The 16,130-nt window shown below is 39.9% G+C and overlaps 1 protein-coding gene across 2 annotated transcripts in view; it reads right to left on the reverse strand.

Annotated features, from left to right (window-relative positions):
• The window catches only part of lrrcc1 (leucine rich repeat and coiled-coil centrosomal protein 1), a 196,018-nt gene that overhangs the window by 165,062 nt on the left and 14,826 nt on the right, over positions 1-16,130 (reverse strand). Inside the window, exons 3-4 of one of the 2 annotated variants that reach the window (XM_043688159.1) lie at positions 12,280-12,485; positions 10,451-10,516 (exon numbers count right to left, since the gene is read on the reverse strand). In XM_043688159.1, coding sequence (XP_043544094.1) covers positions 10,451-10,516; positions 12,280-12,485 — 272 coding nt within the window. Of the gene's footprint in view, positions 1-10,450; positions 10,519-12,279; positions 12,486-16,130 lie in introns of those variants that run through there. The other variant, XM_043688160.1, reaches the window with a different exon arrangement.

A 16,130-nucleotide genomic window follows, 5' to 3' on the forward strand; every position in this document is an offset into this window, starting at 1 on the left:
TTGTTTTTTTTGTTAAATTTTGGCTATTGTATATTTGAGCTAATTGTATATCAATGTTTATATCTGAGCGTTTTGTTTATTTTTGTAAACTTGTAAAAATGTTAAATTTCTAATAAAAATATCTATTAAAAAAAAATGCATATTGGTGTCATGTTTAACAGTAATGATTCACTATGCTAATTCACTCCCAATCAGTACATCTCCGAAATCAAAAAGACAAAGGTGTAAGGTGAAAGACAGAAAATGCTCAGCAGCTCTGGCAGGAAATGTGAAGGGAGAAACATTTAAGGTTGACATCATTTGGAATTGGAAAATGTCAGAGATGTAGGTTTAAACAAATTGCAAAGGCAGGGAAAGGAGAGAGAGAGAGAGAGAACACGCATGCTTGTGACTGGGTGGAGGCAGAACAAATGAAAGAACAAAAGATATGATTATGCAAGGCAGAGAGAAATAGGTCAAATTTCCCAATTCCATGCAATGTCGTCATTTGTTTAAGGATTGCAGATCATAATGTATGTTTAATATCATTCTAGGGAAATGTGATGAGGCAAGCCCCAAGGACCACCTCAGTTGGGATAGCACATGAATCCACATTGCTGGCATTATTCTGCATCGATAGAGCCATCCAGCTAAATGAGCTAAATGGAATAGTTACAGGAAGTGCTGTGTGAAAAAGTACAGTCAGGGTAGCAGTGTGACACAGTGTACTTATGGTGAATATTGGTCAATATGGAGACAGAGAAATCAAAGAAAGGAAGAGAGAACCAAAGATGGGGAATGGAAAGGTGTGAGAACTTGGAAACAAAGTTAATGAAATTTTCAAGTTCAGGTTGAAGCAGGAAACTGTACCAGAAAAAGTGGTGAGAGAGAGTATCAGAGTAACACTAAAGCACAAGAATTTTCCATCTATCCCATGGAAAGACAGGCATAGCTCAGGACCATATGCATTTGATAATAATAACTTTTATCTGGAGGAATAAAATGGTATCAAAAGAGAAGTTGCTTAATGTGAGAACAAATTTAACTAAATGGAGGAAAACAGTGGTGATTGAAAACTAGTTAGATGTCCATTCAAGCAAATTGTGAAGAGCCTACTGACTGCTCTGCCACGGAATGGTGGTATTAATTGATTTGTCATCCACGGTGAAAAGGAAACAGGTTGGGTCCAGAAACTGTTAAAGTGATATGTGGAATTACTAGAGTTTGGAATGTAGGTGGAAAGCTTTTCAACATGGCAAACAAAACTTTAAGTCAAATCAGAGAAAATAAATCATCTCTGGGGCATGAACAGGTTGAAATGATTGGTCTCCTAAGGTAGTTCTATTTATGTATCTTGGGAAAGAGATACAAGTGAGAGGTTTGCAGTGGGGAACAATGAGGTGGGAGGCTGTAAGGAGAAGATCTTGTGAGGAGATGGGACCATATTGGAAAATGATAGCTTGATGCTTTGTCAGGAGGCCCTGGTCGAGGAGCAGATGTCAGAATTAGCACACAGCTTCCACTGGGTTCTTTCATTAAATACAACGTCACCTTTTTCAGCAGGTTTGATGGCAACAATTGCATTTGATTTTTGTCTGCTGTATTCTCTGCTACCGACTGCCCCCATGCCCAAACATTCTCCTGATTGTCCTGGACTAGCTTTTCCTCCTTGCATCCAGCTTAGTATATTCTCCATTGATTTCCAACTTTTTGCAGTTCAGTCAGATACAATTACACAGGTATCAAAACTAATCATGAACACAGTTTATTTAATCATTTTCTTTAAATTAATAGTTTACTCCCTAAAACCCTTTTACCATTATTGTGCTGTGGCCCTTCTCTTCATCACATTCCAAGTGGGGTCGGAACAGAATCTGACACAGCCTCAGCAATATATTTCTGTTGTATGGCTGCCCTCTTGAAATGAATGCTAACATTGCATTTGCCTGTTGTATTCTAGCCTTCTTAAGCAAATGCTAATGTTGCATTTGCCTTCCTAACTGCTAACTGGATCGGCATATTAACCTTGAGACCCTGAACTAGGACTCCCAAGTGCCTTTGTGCTTCAGGTTTCCAAAGACCTTCCCCATATAGAAAACAGTCTGTGCCTCTTTTCTTCCTACTCAAGTGCATAACCTCACAGTTTCCTATATTCCATCTGCCACTTAATTGCCCACTCTCCTAGTCTGTCCAAATTTTTCTGCAGCCTCTCTGCTTCCTCAACACTAGCTGTTCCTCCACCTATTTTTGCGTTATCTGCAAACTGAGCAACAATGCTTTCACTTCCTTTGTCCAGATTCTTATGTGTAACATGAATAATTTTGGTCCCAAAATGGACCTTTGCAGAACTCCACTGATTACTGGTTGCCCTCCTCAAAAAGACCCCTTTATCCTGAATCTTTGCCTTCTGCTGGTCAGCCACTCCTCTATCCATGCCAGTATCTTGCCCCTACCACCATTGGGTTCTTACCTTATTCAGCAGCCTCCTGCATGGCACCTTCTCAAAGATCTTTTGGAAATCCAAACAGATCATGTCCTCTGGCTCTCCTTTGCCTAGGAGGAGAAAGTGAGGTCTACAGATGCCGGAGATCAGAGCTGAAAATGTGTTGCTGGAAAAGCGCAGCAGGTCAGGCAGCATCCAGGGAACAGGAGAATCCTTTGCCTAACCTTGCTCGTTACTTCCTCAAAGAATTGTAACAGATTTGACAGGCATGACCTCCCCTTGTGCAGACTCAGCCCTATTTTACCTTGCACTTCCAAGTCTAAAATCTTACCAACAAATGCGGTTAGGCTAATCAGCCTACAGTTTCCTATCTTCTGCCTTCCTCTCTTCTTAAACAGAGGTGTTACTAAGTTTGGGTGAAGATTTGTAGCTCGGGTGCTCGTTGTTGTGGTTCTGTTCGCCGAGCTGGAAATTTTTGTTGCAAACATTTCGTCCCCTGTCTAGGTGACATCCTCAGTGCTTGGGAGCCTCCTGTGAAGCGCTTCTGTGGTGTTTCCTCCGGCATTTATAGTGGCCTGTCCCTGCCGCTTCCGGTTGTCAGTTTCAGCTGTCCGCTGTAGAGACCGGTATATTGGGTCCAGGTCGATGTATTTGTTGATGGAGTTTGTGGATGGGTGCCATGCTTCTAGAAATTCCCTGGCTGTTCTTTGTTTGGCTTGCCCTATAATGGTAGTGTTGTCCCAGTCGAATTCATGTTGCTTGTCGTCTGCGTGTGTGGCTACTAAGGATAGCTGGTCGTGGCGTTTCGTGGCTAGTTGATGTTCATGGATGCGGATCATTAGCTGTCTTCCTGTTTGTCCTATATAGTGTTTTATGCAGTCCTTGCATGGGATCAACAAAGACGGCATACTTAAACTACTGGACTTGTGCTTCACAACACACTTCACATTCAACAACCAGATATGCGAATAAATCAATGGAACATCCATGGGCTCACCAATCTCGGGACTCATAGCAGAGGCAGTCTTACCACAAATTCAACTCAAACTCTGGGTCAGATATGTTGCTGACACCTTTGTAATCATTAAAAACACGGAAATAGAGAAAACACACCGGATCATCAACGCCACACTAACAGGAATCCGATTCACGAGAGAAGAAGAAAAGGATAACCAACTCCCATTCCTAGACATGATGGTACAGAGAACACCAGACGGAGAATTCACTACAAGAGTATACAGAAGTTGCATCAAGACACTACTCAAAAGGGCCACAACACACTGCAGCACACCAGAACTGCAAAAAGAGGAAGAGGAACACCAGTACAAGGTGTTCGCCAAAAACAGATACCCGCGCAATTTCATCAACAGATGCCTAAGAGAAAGACAATGGAACGAGGACTATTTCTGTGTTTTTAATGATTACAAAGGTGTCATCAACATATCTGATCCAGAGTTTGGGTTGAATTTGTGGTAAGACTGTTTGTTCTAACCTTTGCATGACTGCTTCTGCTATGAGTCCAGAGATCGGTGAGCCATTATAGGGCAAGCCAAACAAAGAACAGCCAGGGAATTTCTAGAAGCATGGCACTCATCCACAAACTCCATCAACAAACACATCGACCTGGACCCAATATACCGGCCACTACAGCGGACAGCTGAAACTGACAACCGGAAGCGGCTGGACAGGCCACTATAAGTGCCGGAGGAAACACCACAGAAGAGCTTCACAGGAGACTCCCAAGCACTGAGGATGTCACCTAGACAGGGGACGAAACGTTTGCGACAAAAATTTCCAGCTCGGCGAACAGAACCACAACAACAGAGGTGTTACTTTGGCCATTTTTCAGTGCTCTGGGACCCTCCCTGACTCCAGTAATTCCTGAATGACCATCACCAATGCTTCCAAAATCTCCTTAGAGTCATAGAGATGTACAGCACAGAAACAGACCCTTCGGTCCAACTCATCCATACCGACCAGATATCCAAACCCAATCTAGTCCCGCCTGCCAGCACCCGGCTCATATCCCTACAAACCCTTCCCATTCATAACCCCGTCCAAATGCCTTTTACATGTTGCAATTATACCAGCCTCCACCACTTCCTATGGCAGGTCATTCCATACACATACCACCCTCTGCATGAAAAAGTTGCCCCTTAGGTTTCTTTTATATCTTTCAACTCAACCTATGCCCTGTAGTTTTGGACTCCCCACCCAATGCCCCTCATAATTTTGTAAACTTCTATAAGGTCACCACTCAGCCTCTGAAGCTCCAGGGAAAACAGCCCGAGCCTGTTCAGCTTCTCCCTATAGTTCAAATCCTCCAACCCTGGCAACTTGTAAATCTTTTCTGAACACTTTCAGGTTTCACATCTTTCTGATAGGAAGGAGACCAGAATTGCACGCAATATTCCAACAGTGGCCTAACCAATGTCCTGTACAGTCGCAATATGACCTCCCAATTCCTGTACTCAATACTCTGACCAATAAAGAAAAGCATACTAAACGCCTTTTTCACTATCCTAGCTACCTGCGACTCCACTTTCAAGGAGCTATGAACCTGCACTCCAAGATCTCTTTGTTCAGCAACACTCCTAAGACCTTACCATTAAGTGTATACGTCCTGCTAAGATTTGCTTTCCCAAAATGCAACACCTCGCATTTTTCTGAATTAAACTCCATCTGCTACTTCTCAGCCCATTGGCCCATCTGGTCAAGATCCTGTTGTAATCTGAGGTAACCTTCTTCGCTGTCCTCTACACCTCCAATTTTGTTGTCATCTGCAAACTTACTAACTGTACCTCTTATGCTCGCATCCAAATCATTTATACAAATGACAAAACAGAGGATTTAGCACCGATCCTTGTAGCACTCCACTGGTCACAGGCCTCCAGTCTGAAAAACAACCCTCCACCATCACCCTCTGTCTTCTACCTTTGTGCCAGTTCTGTATCAAAATGGCTAGTTCTCCCTGTATTCCGTGTGATCTAACCATGCTAATCAGTCTCCCATGGGGAACCTTGTCGAACGCCTTACTGAAGTCCATATAGATCACATCAACCGCTCTGCCCTCATCAATCCTCTTTGTTACTTCTTCAAAACCACTCAATCAAGTTTGTGAGATTTGATTTCCCATACACAAAGCCACGTTGACTATCCCTAATCAGTCCTTGCCTTTCCAAATACATGTACATCCTGTCCCTCAGGATTCCCTCCAACAACTTGCCCGCCGCTGACGTCAGGGTCACCGGTCTGTAGTTCCCTGACTTGTCCTTACCACTCTTCTTAAGCAGTGGCACTATGTTAGCCAACCTCCTGTATTCCAGCACCTCACCGCCGTGGCCTTGTCTTTCAGAAGTCTAGGATAGTCCTTCTGGTCCAGCTTATGAATGCACCTTCAGACCTTTCAGTTACCCCAGCAACTTCTCCTTAGTGATGGCCACTACACTCATCTCCAACGCCTAACTCTCGCAAGTTCTAGTATGCTGGCGTGTTCCACTCTGAAAACTGATGCAGAATATTTATTAATTTCCTCCACCATTTCTTTGGTCCCTGTTACTACTTCTCCAGGCTCATTTTCCAGTGGTCCGGTGTCCACTCTTGCCTCTCTCCCATTTTTGAGATTGCTAAAAAAAAACTCTTGCAATCTTGTTTTATATTATCAGTTAGCTCACTCTCAGATTTCATCTTCTCCCCCCCTTACTGCTTTTTTTTTTAAGTTATCCCCTGCTAGTTTTTCAAGGCTTCTCAAATCTCTGGCTTCCCATTAATTTTCACCACATTATGGCATTGTTTTAACTGACACAAAAAAACTAGAAAACAATAACATCTCAAGTTTATGGGCAAAATAAATTAGCCATGCACCAAAAGCTCCAGATATTCAAGTTGATATTTCATAATCTTTAAAGCCAGAAAACACAAAGCTACAAGTTCTGTATGAAGCCACCTTACAAAAGGCCTATTAGTATGAGTGTGGGTTATAAGCATCCAATGGCGAAAGAGTAGCACTGTTACTGTTGAAAGAGTATGTAGAAATCACTACTGTATGCAATCTATTTAAACTATTCATTTTAGCTAGTTGACAGAATGCTCCTTCTGTTGCTATAAGTCTCAATTTCCGACAGAATGTGGTCATCATTTTGTCTCACTGCAATTAACTTGCTATTTATTTTGAAATATTTGTTACAACATACTGGTATAGCCATGGAATTATTTGAATGCAAGAAAAGTGCAGTGCTAAACAACCTAGGCTGTCAATCTGAATTCCCAATTTGGGGTGATTTCCTTTGCTCTGCTCTCAAAATTCCATGCAGTATTATTTTACATCAAATCAGGATTGAGCAACTGGGCAGATGCTAAATGAAGCATTCAGAGAGCCATAGGTGAACAGTCCTGAGCAGTGTCTTTGGCTGCACATGGTTCATCTGTTTCAAAGTAAATATGGGAGATGATGGTTTAATAGTAATGTCACATCACTAAAAATCCAGAGTCACACCCTCAGGTCATTGGTTCACATCCCACTTTGGCAAATGTTGGAATTTACATTCAATCAAAATCTGGAATTAAAAAAAGCTACTCTTAGCAATGGATGACTATGACAGCTGTTATTAATTATTGAAAAACCTAACAGATCTAACTTATTCTGACCGATGTGTGACGCCAGATGCACAACTAGAAACAAGACCAGGCTCAGAGGACACTACTTCTCCACCAGGATGCAAAGTGTATTCCGAGTGAGGAATTTCAATGTCCATCACCAACAGTGGATCAGCAGCAGGACTATCAATAGAGCTAGTCAGGTCCTAAAGGACATAACAGCTAGACTGAGTCTATGGCAGATGGTGAAGGAACCAAGAGGGAAAAATATACTTGACCTGTCATCTCTGCCAATCTGCTGGCATAAGAGTAACAGTAAAAGTGACCACTGCGCAGTCCTTATGGAGATGAAGTCTCACCTTCACAATGAGAATATGCTCCATTGTGTTGGGTGGCACAATCACTGTGCTAAATGGGACAGATGTTGAACAGGTCTAGGAACTCATGGTTGGCAATCCTTGTGGGCCATCAACAACAGCAGAATTTTAACTCCAGCTCAATCTGCAATCACAGGGCTTGGCATATCGCCACACTATACCATTACCATTAAGACAAGGAATCTATCCTGGTTCAATGGAGCATGCAGGCGGGCATGTCAGGAGCAGTACCAGGCATCTTTAAAACTGAGCTGTCAACCTGGTGAAGGTACCAAACAGCGCATGCAGCAAGTGACAGACAGAGGTAAACAAGCCCACAACTAAACAGATCAGATTTAAGCCCTGCAGTCCTGCCACATACAGTCACGAATGTTAGTGAGCAATTAAGCAACTCATTGTGGAAGAGGCAGCTCCACAAATAACGCCAACCTCAATGATGGAAGAACCCAACACAATAGTGCAAAAGATAAGGCTGAAGTATTTGCAGCAATCTTCAGTAGATGATCAGCCTCAGCCTCTTCCAATGTACACCAACATCAAAGAAATCAGTCTACAGCCAGTTTGATTCACTCTAGAAACAGCTTTCAAGAAACAGTTTAAGGTAATAGATACGGCAAAGGCTATGGGCATTGATAACATTACACAGTTTTAAGAATCCCTGCAGTGTGGAAGCAGGCCATTCGACCCATTAAGTTCACACCAACGCTCTGAAGAGCATCCCAGCCAGAATCACCCCCCGGCCCTATCTGTGTAAACCTGCATTTGCCGTGGCTAATCCACCTAGCCTGCACACGAAGGGCAATTTAGCATGGCCAACTCAGCTCACCTGCAGATCTTTCAACTGTGGGAGGAAACTGGACCACCCAGAGGAAACTCACAGAGACATGGGCAGAATGTGTAAACTTCACAGACAGTTACTGGAGATGTAAATGAACCAGAATCCCTGACACTGTAAGGCAGCAGTGCTAACCACTGAGCCATGTTACCCGAGTACAGAAGACTTGTGCTACTAGCCAAGCTCTTCCAGCAGAGTTACAAAATGGCATCTGTCAATTTTGAAAGTTTCTGAGGCATGTCCTGTAAATAAAAAGGACAAAAATCGAACCCAGTCAACTACTGCCACATCAGTCTACTTTCGATCATCAGTAAATTGATAGAAGGTGTCATCAGATGTGCTATCAAGCAGCACTGCTCAGCAATAACCTGCTCACAGATGTCCAGTTTGGGCTCCGCCCGAGTAACTCAGCTGTTGACCTCACTACATGGACAAAAGTGCTGAATTCCAGAGTAACAGCCTTTGACTTCAAGGCTGCATTCGACCAAGTTTGGATCTAGGAGCCCAAGTAAAACTGGAATCAATGTATCAGGGGAAAACTCTCTGCTGGTTAGAGTTGTAACTGGCACATAGGAAGATTGCTGTGCTCATTAGAGGTCAATCATCTCAGCTGCAAGACATCTCTGCAGGAGTTCTTCAGGATAGTGGCCTAAGACCAGCCATTTTCAGCAGCTTTATCAATGACCTTCTCTCAATCATAAAAATCACTGCTGAAGATTGCACAATGTTCAGCACCATTCATGCCTCCTCTAACACCGAAGCAGTCTGTGTTCAAATGCAACAAGATCTGGACAATATCCAGGCTTGGGCCGACAAGTAGCAAGTAATATTTGCACCACACGAATGCCAGACTGTGATCATCACCAATAAGAAACAATCTAACCACCACCTTTTGACATTCAATGGTGTTACCAGCCCTATTATCAACACTTTGCTTCTGTAATCTCGATCATCAGTAGAGAGGGGGGGATCTTAGTGGGAAATAAATGACGAGAACTTTAAAATCAAGGCAAGCATTATTTGACCAGGAACAAGTGCAGGGCAGTGAGCGGAGCAACGTTTAGTGAACTGGATTTAGTGTAGGCTCAGAGACAGATAGCAGAGTGTCAGATGACTTCAAGTCTACAAGAGTTGAATGTGAGAGAACAGCCAAGAGTGTGTCTAAAAGTCATGTTTAGAGGCAACCAAGGCATAAAGAAGCAGTTCAGCAACAGATGAGCAGCAATAGGAATGAAGTTGGACGGTGTTACACAAGTTGAGATACATGGTCTTCGTGATGGCACAGGTATATTGTTGAAGCTTATACTGGGTCCAAACCTGGCAACAAAGTTGTAAACAGTTTAGTTTAGACTCATTGCTAGAGTGAAGGAATCATTTCAGGTCTTTAAAGAACAGATTTTAGTGTAGAGAGTGAACAAAGAATCCAGTACTAGGTACCATATAAGCAGCCTGAAGATTTAGCAGTAGCTGAGGAAGTGAGGTTCAGGTAGAGTTGCCAGTAAAAAAAAAATCCAAGTAAGCACAATAAATATGAACAAACAGGATGGAATAATCTCACTGCAAGAATACTGCGCAAGCACATTTTGCGCTTGCCGACTGAAAGTGTGTTTTGAGGTGTCAGCATAACTTTGGAACTAGGGCCTCTGAATGACATCACTGAAGGGCAGCATGTACCTTACAAACAAAGAGGGGTTAAGGGGAATTCACAGGTAATAGTGTGGGAGCTAAGACAAGCCACTAGAATGGATACTCCAGCTATAAACAAACAAACCAAAAACAAAAGACGGATATGAATGGAACCCGGGAGTGCAGTCCAATCCAGCAGATAACAATGAAGACGGCATTGAAGGAAGACATATTATTAGGTGCGTCAAGACTGCAGATATATTAAGCAGGATGATCTAATAGAATACTTTAAAAGGGTAAGCAGGACAATATATAGGATAACCAAAATTACTGGTTTCAAAACTGAGTGAGGAAAAAGGTGTGCTAATACAAACTGCTGTAAGATATTTTTTAATCGACCAATTCTGAAAATGATATGACATACTTCTAGAACAGGTGGGACTTGATCTTGGGCCTCCCGGTTCAGAGACAGGTACCTTACTACTGCACTGCTACAATTCACATCAACTTAAAATAAAATACCTGGCAGACATAAAATATATGTTTAGCAAAACCATACAATTAGCTTGAAGTGGCGAGAGAAGTTCTACTTACCACTTAAGTCAGCAATATGATTGTACGATAAATTCAATCTCGTTAAATTGATAAGTTCTTTAAGACCTAAAGAGAGAACAGTATTTTTCAAATGTTATTGTTAACAGCTTTTATATAGAAACACATCATGATAAACATATCCACATAAATTGCAAATTCATGTGCAATACTCTTGCAAACAGGCAATTTTATAAATTGGAAATTCCAGTTACAAAATAATTGTTTAATTTTACTGTTCTGAAACCAGAAGCTAAATACCATCAGAGCAACACAGTTACAGTCATGATTGGTGGTGAAATATAGACCGTCAATTTTCATGTCCATCGTCTGGTTTTAATACCCGAGAACATCATGGACTAACATGGTTCTAAAACGAAATATGACAAGGTGGCTGCTGTGATCACCTCACTACTGATTGATACACATTGAGGAAGCCAATTTGAAATAAATGAAAGACTGTTTCCTGACACTCCCAAACATTCACATCACTTTTGCCTGTAAAAAAAGATGACAGCATCCAAGTAAGCACAATAAATATGAACAAACAGGATGGAATAATCTCACTGCAAGAATACTGCACAAGCACATTTTGTGCTTGCCAACAGAAAGTGTGTTTTGAGGTGTCAGCAGGCATTCTTCAAATTGTCTGAACTGACATTGCCATTTTTTCTGAAGACATGGAAATTAGTCAACTGAGTCAAGTATCATGAAACTCCTTGCATGAGAAGTTGCACATATTGAACACGAAAAGGTTGCCTATAAATGTCAAGCTTGGAAAGACAATGGAGTCAGACTTGGGAATACACAAATCAACAATGTTTCCATTACTTCTTGTTAAAGAAGCAGAGTGAAAAAAAAGAAAATGAGCTTGTGAAGGATTGGAAGATATTCTCTCTATCACCTCAAGATCTTGAAAGCCAGCACCATTGATAAAAAAAATTGGATAAACATTCATTCATCTGGAGTTCAAGGATCCCACAAATTTCATTACTACTAAGGAAAGACTTTGGCTAAACAGCCATGGTCTCAGGTTTAACTACAAGAACTTAAGCACTCAAAAGGTCTTTTTAAGCTGCATATATTTCATTTCATTACTGTTTAAATGTTACATTTGGGTGCGTGTTTGATGTCACATTTTGTGTTATTTTTCCTCAGGGCCAGCAAGGAATAAAATTAATCTTCCACTCAAGAAAACATTGTAAGTGGCTCCTTAATTTTGTCTATTACTATGTTTTAATTGGTGTAATATATTTTTGTGCAAAAAAAAACTTAAAGGTATTTGTTACAACTGACCAAGAGGGAGTTGATTCCCAAGAAGATGAATCTCCTCTTTGCAACAAGATACTTATACATCCATAACACATAATTGCACATTAGTAGAGTGAATAAAAATGGTAAATTTGGAATCAAAGAGACTTTTTTTTATACAATACTAAGAGTTTTCCAGTGCAAATGGCTACTTGACATACCGCGCCAAGCAATGGCTGTCTGAAAACATTATCTAGTGGGAAAAATCTAACACTATTTAAAATATCATAAGCCTTTCTAACCTGGGAACCTTGTCAGGTTCATAAACAACTGCCTCAGGTCTAACAAGAAGTCAGTTTCTCAAGTATCTATTCCTAATGCAACCCTTCAATTCCTGCAATATTTTAGTTAAATTCTGTTCCACCTTTCCTCTTTTTAAATGTTCATTTTAAATTAAGGTGCCCAAAACTGTCATGGTAACATTACAGTTAATGGTAACATAAACAAGGCCTGAAGTAAAGAAAGCAAAGCAGAATCAGCACATCTCAACAATATGATAACTGCAAGTGTCATTCACAAACCTTCTACTTTGGTTATAAAATTACAGGTTAGATTTAGTGTACGCAAGGCCACCAAACAGTCCAGTCCTTCAATACGAGTAATCTGATTGGAGGAGAGATCAAGGTGTTGCAGCTGCCGCAATTGGCCAAGACCTTCAATTCTGGTGATTTGATTACAATGAAGATTGAGTGTGCGAATCGTTAGGCTTAAAGGTACCTCTAGCAAGCTAGGAAAAATAAAAAGAAAATTCATTTGCATAAATTCTGGATTTCTTTGTTTTATAATAAATATTGGAAACACCGAACAATACAAGGAATCAGAGAAAATAAGTTAGCATGTTAAATTCACACCAGTCATCAGAATTTATTTCAAAAATCGTATTAATTTGTTAGTATATTGAAAATCAGAATTTTAGGTAAACTTAATTTGTAAAGTGAGGATATATGATCTTTGACAGGGATATATTATTACTTCTTGAATATATATAGATATATATTTGACAAGAAAATTAAATGAAATGAGCAGTCTTTTTGTAATGGGTCGGTCTTCACAACAGATTATATAAAGCATAAAAAACACAAAATGTTGCAAATAAAAAGATTTGTACTTTTGAAAAGATTATTTCCTAATTTAAACACCCTGCCCCTCACCACCTTTAAAAGGGGCACACAGCAGTTTTACCAAAGGTCCAAGTATTCCTCATTTTCCCATGTACCTCACTGTATATTTGGCTGTTAAGCATCTTTGATTATTTTTCAGTTTAGAAAAATCTCAAACACAGAACTGGAAAAAAAAATCCTGTTCATGCTGTGAAATCAAATCTTTAGACATTAGTCCTCTCAATGAAATATTTTGAAACAAGTAAAGAAACACAATTAGATTGTAAAATTAACACTGAAGTTCACAAAATATCTTCTGTTTTATTTGGAAAATTTGTAGCAATTTTGAAAGTAATTTTTTGGGTGATTATTGATTTTTAGAAAAAAAATTAAATCAGCAAGTGGTCTTATCTTTGCACTCAAATGTTTATTTTAAATCTAAAAGCAAGATATGTATTGCTACAAGCTACAAGTTCTATTTATATAGAATTTTTTGAGACGGTAACAAAGATACTAGACAAAGGAGAACCAGTGAATGTGATCTACATGGATTTCTAAAGGCCTTTGACAAGGTGCCACACAGGAGACTGCTGAATAAAATGACAGCCCATGGTGTTAGGGGCAAGGTACTGGCATGCATAGAAATTTAGCTGACTGACAGAACAGGGATAAAGGGCTTTTTTTCCAGGATGGCTTTGACAAAGGATCAGTTAGACTCGAAACGTCAGCTCTTTTCTCTCCTTACAGATGCTGCCAGACCTGCTGAGATTTTCCAGCATTTTCTCTTTTGGTTTCAGATTCCAGCATCCGCAGTAATTTGCTTTTATTAAGAGAGTACATGACAAGGATGACAAGGAGAAAAAACACAAGACATTGAGCAAGTAATGGAATCGCTAGAGTATGTAGACTAAGAACGGAAGGGAACTGGGAAAATAGAGACAATTGAAATCTCAGCCTAAGGATCTTTCTTTAGCACCACTTCAAAAAAATTTACTTTGACCTGGAGTCGTCAGGACAACTTTTAAGAAATACCAAGTAAAGGGAAGTCATTTTCATAAATCTGGTCTTCAGGGCAAGCAAAATGAAGGATTACAATGCTTTAAGATTTATGCAGTTAAATTGTCAGGAGTTGAATTCAAGAAAGAAAGCTTCTGGAAATAAATTAATATCACAAAGGCTGGCAGAATAGATATTGCAACATTAAAGATTCTGGGCTGAAAAATAATAAGAGACAGGTGAGTTTGGGCAGGGGTGTGTGTGAAAAGAAAATGGATAACAACAATGAAGGGAAATAAAGCAGATGAGTTATAGGAGGTTGACTCAATTGTAGAAAAAACAACATTCTGAGGAATGTGTACAAGAGGCAGAAATAAATATGATGGCAGAAGAAACTCAGCAGGTCTGGCAGCATCTCTAGAGAGAAGCAGAGTCAACATTTCAAATCTGAAAAGACTCTTATTTGGAACCAAGAACGTTTAAGAGAAAACGCAATTTATGTAAAAAAGGGAAAAAGATTTGGGGCTGTACAACTAGGTAATAGGGGTAAAATATTTTTACAAATGAAAGATACATTTAACATGACAATGTGGCATTGACACAGTATACAGTTACGGAGTATAAATTCAAAATTGTACACTTTACTTCAAAAGTGAAATGGAATTAAGAGGTCAGATGTCCTTTCTTTTCCTATCTATGTACAAGAAATTAAACAGGGCCTCAATCTAATCAATAAAACTGGAGACATGAAAATGCCAAATTTCAAGACATACCTTTGATATGTCAATAAAATCCAATAGACCATTCCTGTGATTGTTTAACTTTTGGAGAAGGGGAGCTCAAACTGTTTTAACAACACCATTTTCAAGGGTCATTTTCTACCTCTACCTTCATCTCGGATGGCACACTGGCATGTTTGGACTTGATCAAAATTTAACTGATCTACTATGAGTCTAACATCATTACCGTACATACTCGTGTATAGGTTGACCTCGTGTATAAGTTGAGCCCATATTTTTGGCCAAAAAATCTTATATTTTCCATACATCTTGTATACAAGTCGGCTCTACTATATCACATTACAAACCTATTACAAAGGAAACTGCATGTTCCCATTAACTTATTTTGCTGAAATTTCATAGATTTTTCAGATCTGCTTAATAAAGAAAATAAGTCAATGATCCTATTAACCTACTTAAACGAAATTGCATTCATTCATTCATACATACCAATAACTCTACCCATTGCTCTTTGTTTACTATCGGGATATCATATCTCTATTCATTCATTCGTAACTTTACTTACCGCACTTGGTTTACGACAGCAGGTTTGATTGATTGATTCATTCATTCATTCAGACCGGTACTAAGTCTATCAGTACTTTTGCACTTCATTCCCTATACATCCAAAACTTAATATCGTTAAAAAGTTCATCATTTTAGTTGTGCCATTATATCTGAATAAAAGTGAGATATATTAGCTACATACCAGCATATCTTTAATTTTTTGACATTTCATTATACTGCTTTGTTCAGTTCCAGAACAATATATGAGGATAACATTCAATCCACTCAATTAGAGGATTTTACAGGATACATTGTTGCTCTTTTAAAATCCAATTTTCTATTAATTAGTGTTGGTGTAATTATTGTAAGTAAATTTACAATTAGTGCTCTCTTTAGAATAGTACTGGTGTGCAGTTTAAGTTTCATTTCTTTAATTCAAGCACAGATTGTTGAGTGAACCGCTGCATAACAGGGCCTTCCCAATTCCCGTATAGCTACCCTCCTCCTCTCTTCTTCCCCCACCCACACACACTCAGCATTAGGCTATAAACCTCCAACGCCTTCCATCAGCACAGCCCTGCGCAAGCGCAAAGTGGAGGGACAGTGCCAGTCACCTATTACCAATGACATCACTGCCCACCAATCAGAATGCCTGTTTGCTTGATGGGCAAGTGGCACGCCTGTGGGCAAAGATCCTGCCCACCCGACTGTTGCAGAGAGATTGGAACTCCATGTACTGTGTCAGAGAATGTCACAAATTGAGGAAAGTTTGTGTTCCTGTCTCAGATCCAGCAGAAAGATGTTCAGTAGAAGATTAGGATTCAGTAACTATTTGTGATTATTCTTTACCTGGAATTAGTTGTATGATAAAATCGACTTCTGCTAATAATATGATATTTTGAAATACAGCATGAATTTCAGCCCCTCGAAAACAATTCCTCCAATATAAGTTGGCCCCCTAATTTAAGCTTAAAACAAACCATCTTCAAA

This window comes from Chiloscyllium plagiosum, chromosome 4, assembly GCF_004010195.1.
Source record: "Chiloscyllium plagiosum isolate BGI_BamShark_2017 chromosome 4, ASM401019v2, whole genome shotgun sequence".
NCBI lineage: Eukaryota > Metazoa > Chordata > Chondrichthyes > Orectolobiformes > Hemiscylliidae > Chiloscyllium > Chiloscyllium plagiosum.